Raw genomic sequence first — 21,700 nt, forward strand, 5'->3', positions numbered from 1 at the left:
AGGTTCGACTACCTCCTCCCCAAAAGTGCCTGTGTCCATTTCTGCTTCACAGATCCTTTCTAAGCGTAGAGACCCAGAGCCTCATGAAGACCCATTGGGTGGCCCCTGCTCTTCCAAGACTTCACCAGATGTTCCCACTAATGAGGTTCCCAGGAAGAGAATCTGTAAGAAGAAGCACTTAGACTCCCTACAGGAGTCTCTCACATCCGATACTGACTTGGATGAATCAGAAGGGTCCCCACGGTCCCCCTCTGAGGATATCTTATTTGCTGAGATATTAGAATATTAGAGTCGGTTCTCCTGAAGGCTTTTGGGTCTCAGCCCTCCACCTCTTGGGTGTCTCCGCCCTTCGATGAGCTTATGGAGCTGGTCTCACAAAGGGCATGGGAGTCTCTGGACACCATGAAGCCTGTCCCCAGGAGGCCTAATAAATTTATTTCTGCCCCCCAGGAAAAGTCCTTTCTTACCAATGAAGTGCCAGTTGATGCCATGGTGGTGGCGGCAGCCACCAAAAAGGAGATTTTGTAAACTTCTTCCGCTATACATCCTCCTAACAGGGATTCTAGGATCATGGATAGGTACGGGAAGCGCACGTACAGTTCAGAGACTTTTGCACTGCGTTCACTGAACTATCTCACCCATTTTACGAGACTGCAAAGAGATCTCGTAAAAGAGCTTGGAGATACTCTTCAGGGTACAGTAGCTGCAGGAGCTTCAGATAAAGTTGCCTCCCAGCTTGCTACCCTCAGTTCCATAGTGAACTCATCCATGCACCTCATTTCATATGCAACTGATGCAACTAGTAGGGCAGCGGGTACAGGAATTGCTCTTAGGAGACACTCTTGGATGTGCTTGTGTTCCTTGGTGGAGCCCTTTAAGTCATCCTTTGTCAACACCCCTTTTGATGGCTCGTCCCTTTTTGGGCCCAAAGTTAAGGAAACTTTGACCAGGTGTGAACAGGAAGGAAAGACTCTGTCTGCCATCTGAGTCCATTTTTCCACTACTAATAGACCCTACCCCAAGGGTCAAAGGGGAGGAAAGATGTGGTTTCAAAAAGCCCAAGGAGCATTTTAGGACACATGTGGTGAACCCCTTCCAGGGGCAGAGGAGGGGGCAATAATGTAAGACACTGCCCTTGCAGCAGAGGGGGTCTGCAAAACCAAGGTGACAGAGATCAGTTCTTTGGGAAGACCTACCAGTGTTCCTGAAAGGAGGCCTGACTGTCCTACTCTGGAGGCAGTCGGTGGTTGCTTCTCTTAGTATCCAGATGCCTAGCTCAAAATAACAAATGACAACTGGATACAAAGTATCATTTCCAGAGGATATGTCATTCCTTTTGCCACACCCCCTCCATTGACAACAAAAATCCCGGACGTTCCATCCAGTTACAGGGAACAGGCAATGGTAGAGGTCCAAATGTTGCTAAGAAAAAGAGTAATCCAAACAGTCCCAGCAGACCAGATAGGATCCAGAACTTACTCAAAATTCTTTTTAGTTCCAAAAAAGACAGGGGACTGGATACCTATATAGGACCTCAGCAGACTAAACAGATCTTTCAAGAAAGAGAATTTCCAGATGGATTACGCTTCAGTCGATACTTCCCTTCTTAGGGAAAGTCAATTGGATGTGCTCGATAGATCTCCAGGATGCATACTACCATATAAATATGGCCAGACCATCCAGGGATCATCTGCGCTTCCAGCTGGGAGCCAATCATTACCAGTTTTGAGCCCTGCCCTTTGGTCTCACTACAGCCCCCAGAGTGTTCACCAAAGGTATGGCAGTGATCACGGCTCACCTGAGGCATTTAGGTTTCCAGGTGTTTCTGTACCTAGACGATTGGCTCCTCACTGCCACCACCAGGCATCAGCTTATACAAGCCAGGGACACCACTCTTTCTCTCTGCAGTCATCTGGGTATTACAATAAATTCAGAAAAATCTGCCTTGTCACCATCGCAACAAATCATTTTTATTGGAGCAGAATTGGACACCACCACCACCACTTTGAGACTTCCAGCAGAAAGAGTCTTATTACTCCATCAGCAGGTTTGCAATATCATATCCGAAGACAAGGCTCCAGCATCAGAAGTACTAAAATTGTTAGGCATGATGGCAGCTGCAATATTAGCAAAACCATTGGGTCGCATGCACATAATGATTCTGCAATGGCTGTTATTCACTCAATGGTCATACCAAGAGCTCTCAATGTCTCATCTCATAATGATCGCAAACACTTGCAAAAAGGATCTTCAGTGGTGGTTGACCTCTCTTCATGTAACGATAGGTCGTCCTTTTGTTCTACCCCCACCAGCGGTCACAGTGACCATGGACGCTTCCATGATAGGGTGAGGGGGGGGCATTTTCAGGGAAGAACAGCCCAAGACACATATGGACCAAACAGGAGACACATCTGCATACCAATGTCCTAGAGATGAGAGTGGTACTTTTAGCATTGCAGTACTTCCAGGATTCTCTTCCTCTGGGAACAATTGCAATTCAGATGGACTACATGTCAGTGGTCTGGTACTTGAATAAACAAGGAGGAACCAGGTCTTACCCCCTTTGTCGCGAGGGTCTAAGAGTATGGCAGTGGGCTACATCCACCCAGTGCTTTCTATTAGCAATACACATCCTGGGGAAATCCAACGTGATAGCAGACAAACTAAGCAGAGCAATTTTGTTGCCTCACTTGTAGTCCCTTAAGAAATAAATAGCAGAGAGAATTTTCTGCAAGTGGGGCCAGCCTTGCTGCAACCTTTTTGCCAACCACATGAACACGAAATGCAGAAGCTACTTTGCCCTCATTCCCCCTCTGGGAGAAGCCCCAAGGGACGCACTCATAAACAATTGGCCTCCGGGTCTCCTCTATGCATTCCCACCAATTCCCCTGATACCCAAAGTATTACAGAAAGCAAAAGCCCTGGGAAGGGCCATCATACTAATAGTCCCTCACTGGCCCCGTCAGATTTGGTTCCCCTTCCTTCGACTTTATCAATTGGAAGACTCTTGGATTCTGGACCCAGTTCCAGATCTTCTGATGCATTCGTCAGGGGATCTTCATCCCTCTCTTCAGTCCCTGAAATTGACAGCTTGGCTGCTCCAATTCCCAACATAGCCAGGTTCCATAATCTCGCTAATGAAATTCAGCAAATTCTGATATCTTCTCACAAATCCTCTACTAGGAAGCTATATCTTAGCAAATGGAAAATATTTTCTATATGGGCCTCTCAAAATAACATTGATCCCTACCAAGCCCCTATTGTCTCCATATTAGTTTTTGACTATGCTTTTCAATAAAGGGGCTGCAGCAGCAACAGTTCATGTTCATCTTGCTGCTATCTCTAATTTTCCCCTTGGCTTTGAAGGATTGAACATAATGTCACACAAACTATCCAAAGCATTTCTCAGAGGGACTTTTCATCTCAGGCCACCTGTGAAATCCCCTTATACCCCTTGGAATCTAAATTTTATGTTTTCTTGCATTATTCTCTCAGTCCAGAAAAGATATGCCAGCAGCAAAAGCAACTCTGTCTAAATGTTTATCTGATTGTATCACATTTGTTTATTAGCTGTTACTATGCCCTTACAACACAAAATTAAGACTCATTCTACCAGAGCAGTGTCCACATCTTTCATCTTTTCTGCTAGACTTCTTATAGACAACATTTTTGCAGCAGCCACTTGGTCAAGACCTCATACCTTTATCACTCATTACAAAGTTGACAAGGTCTCCAGGGACAGGGCCTCCTTTGGGTCTGCTGTCCTGAAAAACATACTCTCGTGAGCCACCCGAGATAGATGGTGCTTGGGACGCTACCCATCTGTAAGAATAAACGTCGAGATAGAATAACTTCACATAAAGAAGTTATGTACTCACCATAACATTCCATGTGAGTTGTTCATCTCGCTTTCATTCTTACTACCCACCCTCCTACTGCCTCCAGGGTTTTTCAAGGACTGAGATACTAGATTCTTCTGGGTTTCTCAATCCTTCTATAGCTTTCTCCTAAAGAGTGATAGCATGTTATAATACGCAGCAAACAAGATCTGAGGTGCATCATGGGATAGGTACTTGGCCTCGAGCTGTCTGAAGATCTTGAGCTTTGTAGTAGGCTGACTCGGAGCCGAGGATTGGCTCTGAACCCATCTGTAAGAATGAAGGTGAGATGAACAACTCACATGGAACGTTATGGTGAGTACATAACTTCTTTTTTTAGACCATTTAAAACACAAGCTGGGATGCCATCCTGTCCCATAGAGACTGTGTCTTTGTCCTTGGAGAGAGCATTAATGATTTTCTGTTTGGAGATGCAAGGTAGGGAAGATGTTATTCATTTATTTATTTGATATTTGATTACCAGGTTGGCCTGACTGGGCAATCAGGTACCCCTTTTTGGCAGACACCTGGGTAGAAAAGCTTCACACACATGACAATCATGTGAGTGGGAGTTGTAAGGGCATAGCCAGCATATTTTTAGGTGCGCTTTTAGTAAACTTTTGAAGTGGGTGCATGATGGTACGGAGGTAATTGTGGGTGGGAGGGGTAGTAGGGGTCCATACTAATGAGGGCTCTCTAAATTGTATGAGACAATTGGAGACTGGGTGGTTTTGGAACTATTCAACTGGCAAAACTGCAGTTCATGGTGTTCTTCATGCAGTCAATAGCAAATTAAGGCTTCAAGGCCAGATCACGGCAGCTTCTAAGCTTGGTCAGTGTCCAAGCAGCTGCTGTCATGGGTGAATTTTAGAGATTTAATTATATCATATATTTTTGGAATTTAATTGTATGAGGTTTGTCTGAAGACCTTAAATTTAGAGCTATTGGTTTCAGGAGATTTTAAAGGCAAAATGCCACAAATTCTGGTCTGATTTAACTTTGAAAAAAGAGATCACGGGACTAGTACATGTAGAGACTATATACACGGCGACCGGAGCTAGAATATTATGTCCACTGGTAGATTTAATAACTATCTGTTTCAGGAGAGCTTTTGTTGAATTAAATTCAAGAGCCTCTGGGCATACCATACATTGGAGACAGGTTCTCCATTTAATTGCAGGGTAGTTAAAATCTCTGAAAATGGTGTCAGCAGCCCCAAATGCACTCTTTCAAAACAACACCCACATCAACATACAGGACCACATCTCATGGAGCCTCTACCTCCAAGCCCATATGGCAAGACACCACACAATCCAACATTCTGTTCATTATAAACTCCATCATGAGACACACTGATGTCCCTCACAGCTGGATGAGTAAGGAGAAAGTCATGGTCAACTGCTTGTCAGGGGCTAGGATCTGCCACATTATGCACATACTCAGGTCACTGGACCACAAGTACCAGTATGACTCAGACATAGTCCATGTGGGAGTAAATGACTTGAGACATACATCCCTAGACTATATGAAGAGAGACATCATGGAGCTCTCTGAATATGTGTCTTGGGCTGATATGAGCCTAGCACTGAGCAGCATTTTACCTTCTCCAAGGATGATGCCACGATATAAACAAAAGATGACTGACTTTAATAATTGGTTTAATTTCTGGTGTCATTCTAAGGGGGTGCAATATTTGTCAGCATGAAAGGAAAGGGTCAACAGACAATGCTAATTTGCCAGGGATGGTCTGCAACTCTCCCCACTAGGTTTTCAAATATTACCTAAACCATTGTCTTCCTCCATAGTGCTATTTTTAAGAAATGCCAAACTGAAAGTACTTTCAACATAGCAAATCAAAACCAAGAAAATCTAAAGGTATTACTGCTCAGTGCTAGGAGTCTAAACAAAAAAACCCACCTTAGAGAATCCTGACGTCTATGCAGTCACTGACACATGGCTTAAAGGTGGGCAGCACACCAACAGTGCAAGGCTATAATGCCTTCCACACATTTAGACAAGCTACTACACAGACAGGGACTAAAGGTAGAGGTGTCTCTGTTTACATAAAAAATAAATATACCTCAATGCTGATCAAACAGGACATTGCACTTGAGCTGCTCCATGTTCAAATCACCATAGGCAAAATCCAATAGCACTTCCTTGCAAGCTATAGGTCCCTCTCTATGACTTAGGAAACCCATACCATGTATTTAAATTTATTGGAAACACTCACCATCCAACCCAATACCATATTCATGGGCAACTTTAATTACCCCACTATTAACTGGGAATCCTATATAACACCAAACGTACAGGCACAGAGATTCCTGGATTTTGTAAACACAAACTCCCTGGACCAGATAGTCAATATACCAACTAGGGGTGCAGCCATACTGGATCTGGTCCTCACTAATATGGGAGAGTGCTGCACACCCCCTACTGTAATGTCTTCCGTGGTAAGGTCAGACCACCAAATGGACTCCTTTCAAGTAAAAACAAAACCTGGGCCCCCAGCTAAACCTGGAATATTCAGGAAATACTCCAACGCTAACCTCCTGCTATTAAAATTTAAAGCCCCCATAAACCCTGAGAACACTGCTGCCTGTGCAGAACTGTTCACAGAAACCCTGTACATGCATGTTGATTGCTGCATAAAGGCAGCTGTACCCACCAGGAAGAAGTACAGAACTAACTCAAAAAACAAGCCACCCTGATGGAATCACAAAATCAATAGACTGTATAACAGAAGGAAGAAAATCATGGCACAAATTAGGAGGTTCAGCGCCCAGCATGATATAAACACTCTCATTAAACTAAACAAACAACTCAGAGCACAAATAAAGTCTATCAAAGTCAAATTTAAGGTAAATTTGGCCTCCCAGGCCAAGGACAACCACAAGGCATTCTTTAGCCACGTCTGCAACCTCAAAGGTAATATACAATTGTGTGCCAAGCTCATTGTAAATGAAGCCATTTATACTGCGCCAGATGATATAGCAAACCTACTGGCTGATAAATTCACCTCCAGCTTTACCCCTCTCTCCCCCTCAACCTTCCCTTAGGAAATACCATCAAATATAACTCCCCCTGCTATCACTAGGGAACAGGTTCTTAATGCTCTCTCTAAGGCCAAGAACACTGCATCAATGGGCCCAAACAATATCCCAGGATGCCTTCTAAATAGCATAAAACATGACCCATTGGGGCCTCTGAAATTGCAATTTAACTGTAACTTCCAAACAGGCTTCATGCCTCATAAATGGAAAACAGCAACAGTCCTCTCTCTGCACAAAGGTGGACCATCTACAGACCCTGAAAACTACAGACCCATGTCTTACTAGTTTTATATGTAAAGCCATGGAAAGAATTATCATAGCAATGATCAGTGATATAGTAAACCTCCAGACACTGGACCTAACACAGTCTGGTTTCATCAAGGGCAAGTCATGCCTTCTCAACCTGGTGGACTTCTTTGAGGAGGTCACCAAAGCAATGGATGAGGGCAAAATGGTTCACACTGCCTACCTTGACCTAGCCAAGGCATTTGACACAATACCCAACGTGGGCATTGTTGACAAACTCAAGAAGTTAAGTACAAACCTGTAAGTCACCCGGTGGATAGTCAACTGGCTCACAGACAGGACAAGGAAGATAGAATCAGGGAGTCTATCTCTACAAAGAGGCCAGCCACAAGTGGAGCACCTCAAGGATCAGACCTTGGACTGCTCCTTTTTGGTATTTACTTCTCTGATGTCAAGACCAATGTCAGTGGTCTGTGGCTGACTCAATTTGCAGATGACTGCAACTTAGGAGCTGTCATTGAATCCCACACTGACACAAATGTTGTCCTGGAAGGGCTGACACAGACAAACAACTGGTTTCAGAACCATGGACTAAAACTAAATGCCAAGAAATGCATTACAGCATCCTTTGGAAAGTCATCCACCCATGGTAACTATCATATTTACAATGCACCCCTTAGAGTTGACTCAGAAGTCAGGGACTTAGGGACACACATAGACAGTAATCTAGCCTTTGACTATCACGTTTCTACAGTAGCGATGAAATCATTCTATATTATGCAACATATAAACAAAAGTATGGCATCTATGGCCAAGGAAGTCATTGTTCCACTGTATTTCTCCTTCATCAGACCTGCCATTGAGTACAATGCCCCCTTTACTATGTATCTAACCAGGCATATCCAACAACTGGAATGTCCACAGAGATTTTTCACTAAAATAATACAGGTTGTAAGTAAAATCCCTGTATTCTGTCTCATACAGGCTGTCGACAGGAGATCTATGCCTAGCATACAGGGCATTGTCAGACCCCACTCTGATGGATCACCTGCATATCTATAAAGCACCAGAATTACCCATTCTAAAGATGTAAACCATGCCTGTTACATAAACAGGACCCTGCTGGAGAAACAGGTATGCATCCCAGAGACTACCCCATCTTTGGAACAAGCTCCTCTTCCATGTGAAGCAGAGTTCCTTCGAGTACAACTTGGAAAATTAGATGGGTAACAGAAAATTCACCCCTGGTTGACAGCTATGTCTGTAATGGACACAGGCAGCTTGTAAATAGTTAATTTCCCAGGCCCCTGCTTGTAAATGTTTCATCTCCAAAGCCCCTGCTTACACTTATCAAGTGTATCATAATGCATGGCTAGGCTTAAAAAAGGCCCTTGTGGTCATTAGTGTAGTAAATACCTATAAATCTATGATCATTCAGGTACACAGATAGTGGCCTGTAACAGGCTATAAGTTGGCTCTTTGTCTCATATGTGGAGATCTAGAGGTCTACGAATTGTGTTTATGGGGGTCTTTGATCTATTTGGAGGAGATATGATCCTTAGCAAATTTGGGGATGCCACTGCAGTTATCAACAGGCATGAAAGCACAGAAGATGTAAAACCCACATACTGAGGAAGTGCTTACTTTAATTTAAATTTAAACCAGGTCTCATTAATTAAATAAACATGGACACACTTTAGATGTACAATATATGAAGTGTCTTTACAGACATGGCATTCTTGTAGCCCAGTAGGGAAGATAATGGGTGAATAATTTTAAATTATTAGCTGTCTGGAACACATTTAAAGCCTTTGCTGTATCTGCAGATTTATGCAAGTCACCACTTTTCATAATTGCAGAGGTTACCATATATATATATATATATATATATATATATATATATATATATATATATATATATATAAACAGTGGTCACATAACTGTGATTACTGAGTATATTTTTCTGTGGAGAACTCATCAGAGAAGCATGAGAAATCAACATGAACTAGTGTTTTGACATAGGGCAACAACTGAATTTACCTCTAACATCTATTGTTTATATTATATGATGAAGTCTGTACTTGGTTGTTCCATGACAAAAATGTTCAGTCAGGACCAAAAGACCAATGTGATCATTCAACATACTTATTTTATAACTTACTCTTGAGGATTTCTGACCTTGTGGGTAGTCAGATGTTTATGAGGATGCTTAGCCCTTCAAAAAAAAGTACCAAAAGTTTTCTTCAGTTGACTAGCTGAAGTGGAAGGATCTTCAATAGAAAGATAGTTGATGGAATTACATATAACCACTAACTTACATATAATAAAAATATTGAAAAACATACCATGTCATACATGAAGCAGCTTGCACTGTCCCCATCAGCTGTTTCCTTAAATACAAATGAAATAAATTTAAAAAAATACATTGAATATCCTCAAATAATTTAATTTCTTGGAAAGTACTGGCCAACTTAGAATGTGCAGAAAAGGACAATTCTGAGTATGGACATTGAGCTTGTATCACGTTTGACTATTCCATATGTCTTTTAGGTACAGAACTTTGAAATATTTGTTCTTTCTGACTGCATTTCTATGTACCATGTGTAAGTGCCAGTCAACTGGTTAAGTCCTTGTTGTAGTCGTTTGTATTTTATGAAGATTGCATTTGAGTTGACTTCTTGTCCATAACATGCTTTAGTGACCTTCACTCATCAATTAGTAAGAGGAACTGTGTTATAAATCACCAAGGTTTTCAATAATAGATGGGATCCTGATAATATATGACTATCTGATCTCCATCTGAGTAACAAAAATAAATGTGAAAATGAGAGCGTTTCCAAGAAGAGAAGCTGTGTGACAGCACGTTTCACAAACATGGGCACAGTCTCTTACACCATATGCTGGATAACTAGCTTGCTGAAACAACTCAGGTTTGACACATACAGGCAATATAGTGATTGAATCAGCAGGAACTCAGGTTGGATGTCAGGAGATTACTTGTTAGGTTGTAGTGTTTTCTTCTTTTAACACATGACTTCTGTTTTCCCTTTCTGCACTACAACCATGAACATTGATAATGGAGTAACAGTCATGTTTGCACAAGTACCTGCAAAGGACTTCACTGCTTCAACATCATTCTTACAGTGTTTTACAGAGGGGAATACTGTACCTTGTAAATATCTGGTGTACTAAAAATGGGCTCAAATTAAATGCCAACAAGTGCAATGTTGTCACATTTAGAAGCCACCCTCTCATATTATATAGCATAGATAATACCCCTCTTCAAAATAAAAATGTTCTTAGGGACCTTGTAACTCGGGTTGATAAGTCCATTTCATTATCATTCAATGACAATAAACAGAAAGTCCATCTACTCAGTGTAGCCGATAGACAAAGGAATATCATTCATATCTAAACAGATTACTGTTCCCTAGTCATCTATTGAATACAATGCCATGTTTGGGATTTGCCTCACTAGACAAACCAAACAAGTAGAAACTAAGAGTTGACCCAGTAATCAGGGACTTGGGGACACACATAGACAGTAATTTTGCCTTTGATCATCACGTGTCTACAGTATCGAGAAAAATCATTCTATGTTGCACAACTTATAAACAAAGGTAAGGCATCTAGGTCCAAGGAATTCATTGTTCCACTGTATTCGGCATTCATCAGACCAATCAATAAGTACAACGCCCCTTTGGAATATACCTAACCAGGCATGTCCAACAATTGGAATGTCCTCAGAGGTTCCTCAAAAAAAGAATACATGGCATAAGTAACATGTCCTATGCTGATCACCTCAAGGCCTTATGCCTGTATTCTGTCCCCTACAGGACATTGAGGGGAGAGCTATGCTATGTCATACAAGGCATTGTCAGACCCCACTCTGATGGATCTTCTGCATATCCGCAAAACAAACAACACCAGAATTACCCATTCTAAAGACTTAAGCCTTGCCTGTGAAATAAATAGGATCTGCTGGAGAGACAGGTATGTAGCCCAGAGACTACCCCATCTCCGGAACAGGTTACCCATCCATGTAAAGCAGAGTTCCTCCCAAACCCAATTCAAGTGTAACTTGGACAGTTGCATGGGGAACAGGAAATTCATCCCTGGCTTGGCATCTATGTCTCTAATGGACACAGGCAGCCTGTAAATGATTCATCTCCCATGCCTCTGCTTGTAAATGTTTCACCTCCTAAGCCCCTGCTTACACCTGCCAAGGGTACCAGAACTTGTAAGAGGTTTGGTGTGCATGGCTAGGCTTAAAAAGGCCCTTGTGGTCATTAGCCTAATAAACACTCATGAACAGCCATGAAGCTGGAAGCACTGTCCTCGTACTCAGCATTTTATTGACTCCTTTGGGAAGACCTATGCCTTGCCTTCTAAGCCATTAGGGATCTGGTGGTCCTGGATCTCAGTTTAACAAACACAAAAAACAATGATCTGAATCTTCATCATCAGATAAATAAAACATGCTAGGGAGAGAGGTTCATTACACAGAGACTTTCCCCTCTCTGGAATCTACTCCCCTGCAAATTAAGCAGTGTGATACTCTATCTTTGTCCATATGGGGCTTCGATGACTGGATAGGTATGAATAAATTCACCATGGGGTATACTGGCCTAGCCCTCTCAGGACAGGAGGTATGGTCTAAGGATGGGTCCTAGCAAGACATCAATGGTTACAATACTCAGCTGCCTTGCATTTCCTATGATTCTATGATCATGTCTGCACTCACTGAAAAGAACAACTTATTGAATATTTTTCCTTTTCGCTATTCTGATGCAACCTTGGTGTTGTTATACTTAAATAAGACACTTAAAAAAGCCTTTGTGGGTAGGGTTTGGGGCAAACCCTTCTGCAAAAAAATGCCTGGCTTCTACCACTGTGGAAGGGGACATTTTTAACATCTCAGGATTTATTCAGAATTATTGAAAGGTATCCCAGATTTGTTATAGAGATGAATAATGACAAATAGTCTCATGATATAGCATATGGGCTCAAATGAAGATCATGATGTGTAGGAGTCCTGGTCAGGTTGGGGTTGGCATAATGGTCAAGGTGGTTGATTCTCATCTTTGAGGGGAAACTGGATAGGCTTAAAATGACCTACAACTGCAGTTAGCCTAGTACTTGAGAATGAATCTAGGAAAGAAAAGTAGGAAAAAACATGATGAATTGTATATGTGCATGTCTGCTTTTATTGATCACAGTCTTCTTGTGGGTGATGCACAGTTAAATAACAACCTCATGCAGTGCATATGGGTCTCAAGAAACGTTTTAGTAATAAGCATAGCAAAGTAGGTATTCGCATATTCAGGCTTCTAGTTAGTTTATGTCTGATGTTCCTAATGCCTATATGCACAATGGATGACTCAAGTCAGACTAGTATACTTTACAAGCTGCATATCAAACTGGCTCAAGAAAGGTATGACAGATTTTTTCCAAACATTTCAAGGGAATTACTAATAAAGGCAGGTAAGAGTAAGGACTTGGATGACCGAATGGGATGGTTTAGATAAAACATGCTGTTTTGTTTGCATATCATGCAAGCTAACATTAACTACGTGGACACTTCACTGTCATTAGTAGTAAAAAATGTTTCACTAAAGTATTACCAAGACAAACACAAGGCAATAATTTCTTCATAGCAAGTGCTGCAAAGGAATAACTACTGAAGATGAAGTGGACTGCCTTACATGGCTGTAGTAATGCCGACAAATTATGTAACTGAAAAAGAAAGACAATAACATAACGGTGTTCCATTTACAAGTGACCAGGAAAACACAACAACATAGCAAACAAACAATATGAGGCATTTCTTAAACATTTTAAAATTGCCAGTGTAGGCATGTACAAAGAATTCTTAAGCATCAAGCATGTTATAACTGTTCTTTAGGCTTCCACAAAACAGAAAAAGAAGAAGAATGGAAAAGCTGCGTGACAGGTGAGGCCACTGAGATGGTTTGTTCATCACTGCTGCTTACCAGACTTTGTCATGCTCAGACAGTGTCACCTAAAGAGAGAGACTAATCCAGCAATTATTTCCCCTATATCATTCTTCTGTCTCTGAATAACACAGTAGGCCAAAGAACATACTTAGAGCAACTGGAGCTGAAAATGTGAATCCTGTATGAGGCAGGACACTTGAGTTATTGTCAAGACCAAAGAGCTCCATAAGCTGGTAGAAGCAGAAAATTGATACTTGCCTCTTCTAATGTGACTTAAAATAAAGTCCTTGATAGAGAGATGAAACTTGACTTGTACTGGGACTACAAAAGGAGTGTTGTGTGTGTGTGTGTGTGTGTGTGTGTGTGTGTGTGTGTGTGTGTGTGTGTGTGTGTGTGTGTGTGTGTAGAGGGGGAATGGCAGATAGTGAAGGTAGGGAGAGAAGAAAAAATCTGCTGTTTACTTTCAAGATGGAAGAGCATGGGAAAACAAAGGACTGATGTTTCAATAAAGTGCCTGATGATTTGATATGATTTCAGTTCTGTATAGATCCATTAAGAAAATTACTTTTGAAGTATCATCCTTCTGAATCTTGTAAATATAGCCTGAAATCTAGAAAAAAAAGCACACAGCTGCTGTATGTAAGTATTAAAAATTTTCATTTGTGTATATGTTCTCTATGGTATGAGAAAAATCATGCACCATGTTACATACCTCAAAGATGCTGGGGTATGGAATATACTCTTCTTCTCTCTGTAACAAGAAAAAGAAAAGGGGAAATCTGAAAACTGCACTCCTTATTAGACACTACAATATTATTACAACTTTAGCACTATAAATTACTGTATAGACTATTATGAATTAATTATCTCTGAGGAGGATGTGTATCATTTTTTTAAAAGACAGCAAATTAAGAAAGCAGCTGATCCAGATGGAGTTTCACCCTCCTATTTAAAAACATGTGCTGATCAACTGGCTCCTGGTTTTACGTGGATTTTTAATAAATCATTAGAGCTGTGTGAAGTTCCCTTATGCTTCAAACAAGCCACAATCATTCCAGTGCCTAAAAAATCCACTATAACAGGACTGAATGACTATGTCAGTGGTCATAAAGACTTCTGAGAGGCTGGTATTAGCTTACTTGAAGGATATTACAGCTGCCTCATTGGCCCCCCTTCAGTTTGCTTATCAAGAGAACTGGTCAGTGGATGATGCAATTCATATGGCTTGCACTATATCTTGCAACATCTTGACAACCCAGGGACATATGCAAGGATTCTGTTTGTGGACTTCAGCTCTGCATTTAATACAATAATTCCAGAACTTCTTCAGTTGAAACTCTCCCATCTTTCTGTTCCTGCTTCCACCTGTCAATGGATCACCAATTTTTTAACCAATAGGAAACAGCACGTGAACATGGGGGAATTTACATCTAGCTATCGCATGATCTATACAGGTGCCCCCCAGGGAAGTGTGCTCTCCCCACTGCAATTCTCCATCTACACTAATGACTGCGCCTCCAAGGACCCCTATGTCAAACTTATTAAATATGCAGATGATACAACTATCATCAGGCTCATCAGGAATGGGGATGGATTGCATACAGATGGGAGGATGAGCAGCTGGCCCTTTGGTGTAGTCAGAATAATCTGGAACTGAACACTCTTAAAACTGTGGAGATGACAGTGGACTTCAGGAGTGGTACTACAATATTATCCCCCTTCTTTATATTTAATATTGCTGTGTCAGTTGTGGAATCCTTCAAGTCTTTGGGATCTATAATCTCCCGGGACTTGAAGTGGGAGACCAATGTAGGGTCAATCATAAAACAGGCACAACAGCGAATGTACTTTCTGTGACAGCAAAGGAAGTTCAACCTCCCATAAGAACTATTGATTCAGTTCTATGCAGCAGTCACTGAGTCTGTTCTCAGCTCATCCATAACAGTGTTCATAGATTCATAGGTTCATAGATGTGTACTAGGCTAATGGCCCTGGAGCCTTTACAAGCTTAGCCCATAGAAATGCCCTGGCATCATGCCGCCTGATGTTAGTTCCCAGTGTCTCTATCAAGTAGAGCCACTGCAGTGATCCCCAGGGTGAACTTCTATTTCCCATCCACTCATCAAGATTTCTCTTGAAGAGGGTCAGTGAGGTGCTCTGCTTGACATGTATGGGAAGTCTATTCCAGAGCATTGGTAGTCTCTGGGATATGAACCTGTCCCTCCAGCATGTTCTACTGACTGTGGTAATGAGGTTAAGGTCTCTGGAGCATGTGGTGCAGAGGGATTTGGATTTCTTTAGATGCAGCATTTCTAACAGAGCTGGGAGAGACATGGCTTTGTAAGTCAAGCAGAGATCGCCTCTTAGTAGATGATATGAGACAGGGAATAGCTGGAGTTTTTTGTCTGTCCATGTAGGACATCTGTTTAAGGCCTAGGATCCTATTTGTGAAGTACTTTTGTGGCCTTTCCAGCTGTTGCATGTGTCAAGTGAGATACATGCCATATAGGGCATTATACTCAATAACTGGCTTAATGAGGGATGAGTAAAGAGAGATGATGACCTCTTTCTTCCTGGATGTGCTTTGGATCTCTATCTAATCATGACAAAAATAGGTTGCACAGAATAGTCAGGTCTGCTGAAAATATCATTGGTGCTAGCTTGCCCTCCTTACAGGACCTGCACTATTCCAGTCATGAAAAGGGCAGGGAAAATCATCACTGACCCTTCACATCCAGGCCACCATCTTTTTGAACTATTACCATCAGCTAGACATTATAGATAAATACGCACCAAAACAAGTAGATATAACAACAGTTTTTTTCCACAGACCATAAAGTTCATAAACGGTTAACTCAGCTTATTAGGTTGGGGTATTCTTTTTCCCAAGCCTCTGAGGATTCTGCAGTATTGTTTACATATTGTTAATACTTGTTTCTTTCAGAGTTTATTACAGTTGTTCTTGCACGGAATTGCACTTTGCACCTTGTATCTGTCTGTATATGTATATTTACTTTTTTGTCTTGTCCTTAATAATTGCATGTATGTTGTTTGCCTTGTTCTTAATAGTTGTATGTATGTCATTTATGTAATTCATACTTGGAGAGTCACTGAAACTGGAGTCAAATTTCTTGTATGCGTGCCTACTTGGCCAAGAAATGTGATTCTGATTTTGATTCTGATGAATATGTTGAATTCATAAATTTGCAAACTCCCAAAAAAGATATGAAAATGTTTAGTAGAGAGGGTCTGGGACAATATGGATAGCCACAGTCAGATATGCAACCATGTGTTCTACCAATATTGCTCAATACTAAACCTGTATATGGAATCCTTACATCATAACACAGACAAACATCTGTTTTTTTTTTTTTTTAATAAAGCTCACAGCTGCAGTTCTGTGGCTGACAGTGAGAGGGCATCCCTTCAGTGTATTTACAGGTAACAGGAGTAGAGTTTCACTCAGGTGTTTATTGTCTTAGAGATTAGTCTGACATTCACTGAAGCTTCATAGAATATTGCAAAGTTGAGGTGTGTCATCTCCACCCAAACCAGAGGCACAGATGTGCCCTGAGATCCGCTATCATTTTATCTCTAATGAATTTATGCTGTAGTGATGAACCAAGTAGGAAGACTCTTACTATCTCTGCCTATCATGTGCTAGGGTTGTTAAATGTGTATTCTTAGTAACACATAATATGAGCCAAGGAAGTGAAACACAGACTGCAGTGATAGGTTACAGATCAGACATGGCTGATATGGAGGGGCTACTTTTCATCAGATTAGATGAGACCAGTTACTGTAAATAAATGCATACCCACAATAAGAGTGTCCAACACCTCCACATTGTTCTCTTCCTTTTAGTATTTTGTTTTTTGCTAAAGCTGTTAGAATTACAGTAACAAAAATGGCTTATTTTATATTTGTTAACCAGGAAAGTATGACTTGAAACGAGCCAATTTTCAGCGGAGGCCTGAGGAGAAATGCATGTCTTTGTAACGTGGGAGGAAACCAGAGCACCCAGAGGAAACCCACACAAATGCAGGGAGGACATGCAGACTCCACACAGAAGGCACCCAGGTGAGATTTGAACCAGAAATGCTCTTGCTGCGAGGCGACAACACTACCGCTGCACCACTGCGCCATCTAATATATGTCTTATATATATTCACGTCATATCAAAATGAAAGAATTATTGTTCATCCAAAAATGTGCATTATTGTAATTCCTAAGGGAGTACTGCCACTGGTCTTGATTATGGATGTTGGACACTGATGACTTTTAATTGTGTCCCTGTCTGTCGAATTAGGAAATTGAGAAATATGGAAATGGGAGAGCAGAAAGGTGCTTGCTTGTTTGAAAAGCAAGAGTAGAATGACAGTCCTGGACTGAGGACTAGGGTCAGGGGTGGGGAAGGGTTGTTAAAGCAGAAATTCTAAATCTAGAAAACAGGAAGAAGGAAGCAAATCTGAACTGAGGATTTGCCCAGACAGAGAGAGTAGGCATTTAGTAGTTTGTTGATGAGGAGTAGATTATGTAAGCCACTAGTGCTAGAACAGCATAACAGTGAGTGCACTAAAACATACCTCTCAACTGTACAGCTTTTTGCAGAATGTCCAGATTTTTGCCACATATTTTTGGTCTGTTCCTCATAAAAATCATACTTTTTTGACAAATCACTGGTATGATCTAAGAAGTAAAGTTACTAAATAATAGCATGCATCTGAGTTGCAGACTTCATATTGTTCAGAAAATGCATGCTATCATAAATCCTGTTGTCTAAGTTTATAAGAGCAATTTTTAAAATGTGTCCCTAGTTTTGGTCCTTTGTCCCCACATTATATCAAGCTTTGTCCAAATTTATTGTGCTAAGGGGTTGAAATGTATGCAGGCACGTGGGCAGTCCAAGAAAATGGTAAGGGGACTGGTGGTGAATGTGCATTTATACTTATTGGCACTCTGGCAATCTAATAAATGATGAATGCTTCTTTGCTCACTGTATGCTCAAGGAAATAATTCCTATGTGTGAAGTCATTGAGCTTCGCATATTAAATGCAATTTCATCTTGCAGAGCACACTGGAAATTATTTTTAGTACACATAAAGCAATACTAATTTATTATGCATTTAGCATTGATCAGCAATGTCATTTAGGAGTAACAAGGGGAAGATAACCCCCTGCACTCTTTGCAAGTTGTACAATGTCTGCTGCAGTGTCTAGAATTAGGATTTGCTGGCATTTACTTATATTAATTAAATAGGTGGAAGAGCTTTACAGCACTTATAGTTTTACTGAAATATTTACAACCCTTATGGGTCTGGTAAATTATATAAGTATTAAAATCTCAAGGGCTGCAAGATGATTGTGTTATGTGATTTATAGTACACATACGTATATTAGTTCTACTGATTTAATAATGTACCTGTCTTTTCTGCCCTTTAATTCTGGAAATACATATTAATATTATTTTCTCATAATAAAGACTCACCTTTAGTGCGGGTGGTAGGGCACATCTCTGCTCATCCAAACGACTACCCTGTAAAACAATCAACAATTGTAACTTAAACACCACACTTCTATGAAGAAACATTGCTATGCCTTGTCCTCTTTTTTTTGATAATTATCCATTTATTAATGCTTATCTGGTATCATGCAAGCTATTTTAGAACAACAAAGAGACTGCTTGTGTAGATCAACCTACAGAACATTGTGTACAAAACTAAAATTATACTCATTCTAAATGGCAAGAAATCCCATTGGTTAGAAAAAGCAGAATGAAAATAGAAGGGTGTGGTGGAGAAGGGTCAGATGATGAAGGAAAAGATAGCAAAAAAGGAGAGAACAGGTGTCAGCTGGCATTGTCTAACAACCATAATTAGTTGCTGCAAGTGTAAGAAGTATATTTAATTTTAAAATAACAGCTTGTAGAAGAATGTGGATGCAGGGAAAGCAAGTCACTTTCGACAATGTAAATAATGAAATGTAGATTTGTGCTGCTTCTTGTGGAAAAGAGTCTGTGACATTTTCAAAATCTTTCGGCACTAGGCATTAGGTGAACAGATGCCTTAAATGGCTATGGTAATGGTTTTGGATAAAGCAGCAGCCTTTGTTAATGTGAAAAAATATTGACATATACGTACATGTGAATCATTATGCTCTATACACTAGGTTCATAATTAGTTATACACCCATGTTATTAGGAAGTAGTTAAGTCCCTTTGCTGGCACTCTACCATATCAAATTTTAGTGGTATTTGGTTGGTTACACTGCAGCTGTGTAACTGGGGGAGGAATTAAGTTGATTTAATTATTTACTTTGCTATGAGCTGAATAGGAAACTGCATTCAAATGCAAAGAACCTTTCTGTCTGCGAAAATGTATTTGTTCTTTTGTCATTTTGCCTCACTTTTAATTTATGAATGTGATGCTTAATCTCTTATTTATTAGGGTGAATGTCATATGTAGCTTGTACATAAAGGCTGACCCATGAAAGTAATCAAGTGATGAAAATAAATGAGCCTCCTTGCTACTGGATCCCTATACAAAGTACTTCAAGGCTTTGTGGCAGTCTGGCATGACATTTTGAAGTTAAAAGAAACAGATGGGTAAACTAATTTACTACTTTACTGCTGGAACAAAGGAGTTTTGTGTGTGTGTGTGTGTGTGTGTGTGTGTGTGTGTGTGTGTGTGTGTGTGTGTGTGTGTGTGTGTGTGTGTGTGTGTGCGTGTGTGCATGCGTGTTTGTGTGTGTGGGTAGGTGTGTCTATGCACTTGTTCATGCATGTGCTCATGTCTGTGTTTTTTTGGCAACCAAAGGCTGGACAGAGTAAAGAGAGTGGAGAATATGAAAAAATAGATATAGTATTTAGTAAAGGGTTTTAACTAGGGATGGTTTGTTGTTCTGTAGGTCCAGATTGGGATGAATGCCCCCACAGATTTTCTTAATAAACATATTATAAAGGAAAGTATATAGCCAAATACATTTATGTTTTACTTTTAGTTGTATTCTGTTGGTGAAATATTTTGAATTGTGGTACCTGTACTTAAAAACGTCTAAGAAGGTTGACTGGAAGAGGCAGAAGAACAGAAGGAAATTGAAGGCAAGATAATGACCATCTTTCCAGAGACTGTGCTTATCTGCTGCTGGGATAGGCAGATTTGGGGAAAGTTGAGAAAGTGGGGGGAGCAGATAGTAAATCCTTAGCCAGACATTTGGAGAAGTGTGACAGGAAATTAAAGTGATGAAGAATTGGAAGGCAGTGGTTCCTGATAGGTAACCCATATGGTTCTATAGGAGGACCTCATATGTCATTAGTTAAGGAGCATCTAATAAATTAATAAATGTACAAAAGGCAATAAGATGCAAGCCAGCATGGCAATAGCTGACCTAAAGAGCCAGAAACACTGGGGTACATTGCACTGATCAAAATAGATGCCAAGATATAGGCTGTTTAGAGCCCTGCTGAAATACAGGTGAATTTTTCAAAGGAAGAATATTGACAGATAATTAAATGAGAGGTCACTGACCTCATGGATACATGTTAGAAATATATAAAAATTAGAGAAGGAGGTGCCATCCTTTCTGATATCAAAAAGGGCACTTTTCCATTAACGGGGTAACAGGGGAAATGAGTGGTTGACATCCAGTAACTGTACCATACTAATTTATAAGTCCAGCAACTCATTGGTGGTGACCATTTTTAATGAAACACCTTCACCTCTCAACAGTAAATCTTAATCTTTTGGACAGGTTGCCTACTATGACCTTGTATGTGTTGCTGGTAAAGTGTATTTTGTATGGCATAAGGTGGCGTGGTTGCTTACTTGCTTTTCGTTGTACTGAATGGGTTGTGAAAATGGCTGCTTGCTTTTATAGTTGAAGGCTTTACAGTTTTTTTTTTCTGCGTGGAGTTTTAGTCTTGCTGGATTTATGATTGGGTTTAGGAACTGTAGCCTCTGCGAGATGTGTGGTTGTAATGTTGCAAGGATTTGCCAAAGGTCACTACAGCAGCTCTCAGCAATGCTTAATGCTACAGGTGTGTGACTTTCCATGCTCATTGTGTACTTCTATGCATTTTAGTGTTTTGTTGTATAGGGTTTAGTAACACCTTGACAATCTATAGGGTTTTAAAATGAAGTCCGCTTCTCAGGGCTTGCCACATTACTAAGAAAAGAAAGAAATTAGTAAAAGTCCCTTTTTAAAGGAGTAGTTTGAACCATTGTATCTTTAAGTACCTTAGTGGGTCAGCAGACATGAGAGCAAACAAAGCGTCCCTTCAGGATAGGTTATTTGGGTATTCTTCCATTAACATTTTTTTCTGTTAACATGGCAGCAGGGAAATGTGTGGTTGATGTGTACACACAGTTTATATATTCTAGGTTGTTCACTTTTTCTGAAAGGTAATTTATGCAGACAGATAGTACCGCAAATTCTATTTTTTATTCTGCAAAAATGTCTGCAGTTGAGAAGATCACGCTTGTTAAAATAGTGCGCTATTTAAGTTGCAAAAATCTTTTTTTGGAAGAATAAAAAATAGGTAAAATTTGCGGTTCTATCCATCTAC

The 21,700-nt window shown here is 40.5% G+C and overlaps 1 protein-coding gene across 4 annotated transcripts in view; it reads right to left on the reverse strand.

Annotated features, from left to right (window-relative positions):
* LOC122808798 (rap1 GTPase-activating protein 1-like) overlaps nt 1-21,700 on the reverse strand; it is a 1,319,062-nt gene that overhangs the window by 623,286 nt on the left and 674,076 nt on the right. For all 4 annotated transcript variants that reach the window (XM_044079845.1, XM_044079848.1, XM_044079846.1 and 1 more), the window contains exons 5-6: nt 18,626-18,673; nt 13,850-13,888 (exon numbers count right to left, since the gene is read on the reverse strand). In XM_044079845.1, coding sequence (XP_043935780.1) covers nt 13,850-13,888; nt 18,626-18,673 — 87 coding nt within the window. The remainder of the gene's footprint in view (nt 1-13,849; nt 13,889-18,625; nt 18,674-21,700) is intronic.

This window comes from Protopterus annectens, chromosome 8.part0 (assembly GCF_019279795.1).
Source record: "Protopterus annectens isolate FY-2018-M chromosome 8.part0, PAN1.0, whole genome shotgun sequence".
NCBI classification, from domain to species: Eukaryota; Metazoa; Chordata; order Ceratodontiformes; family Protopteridae; genus Protopterus; species Protopterus annectens.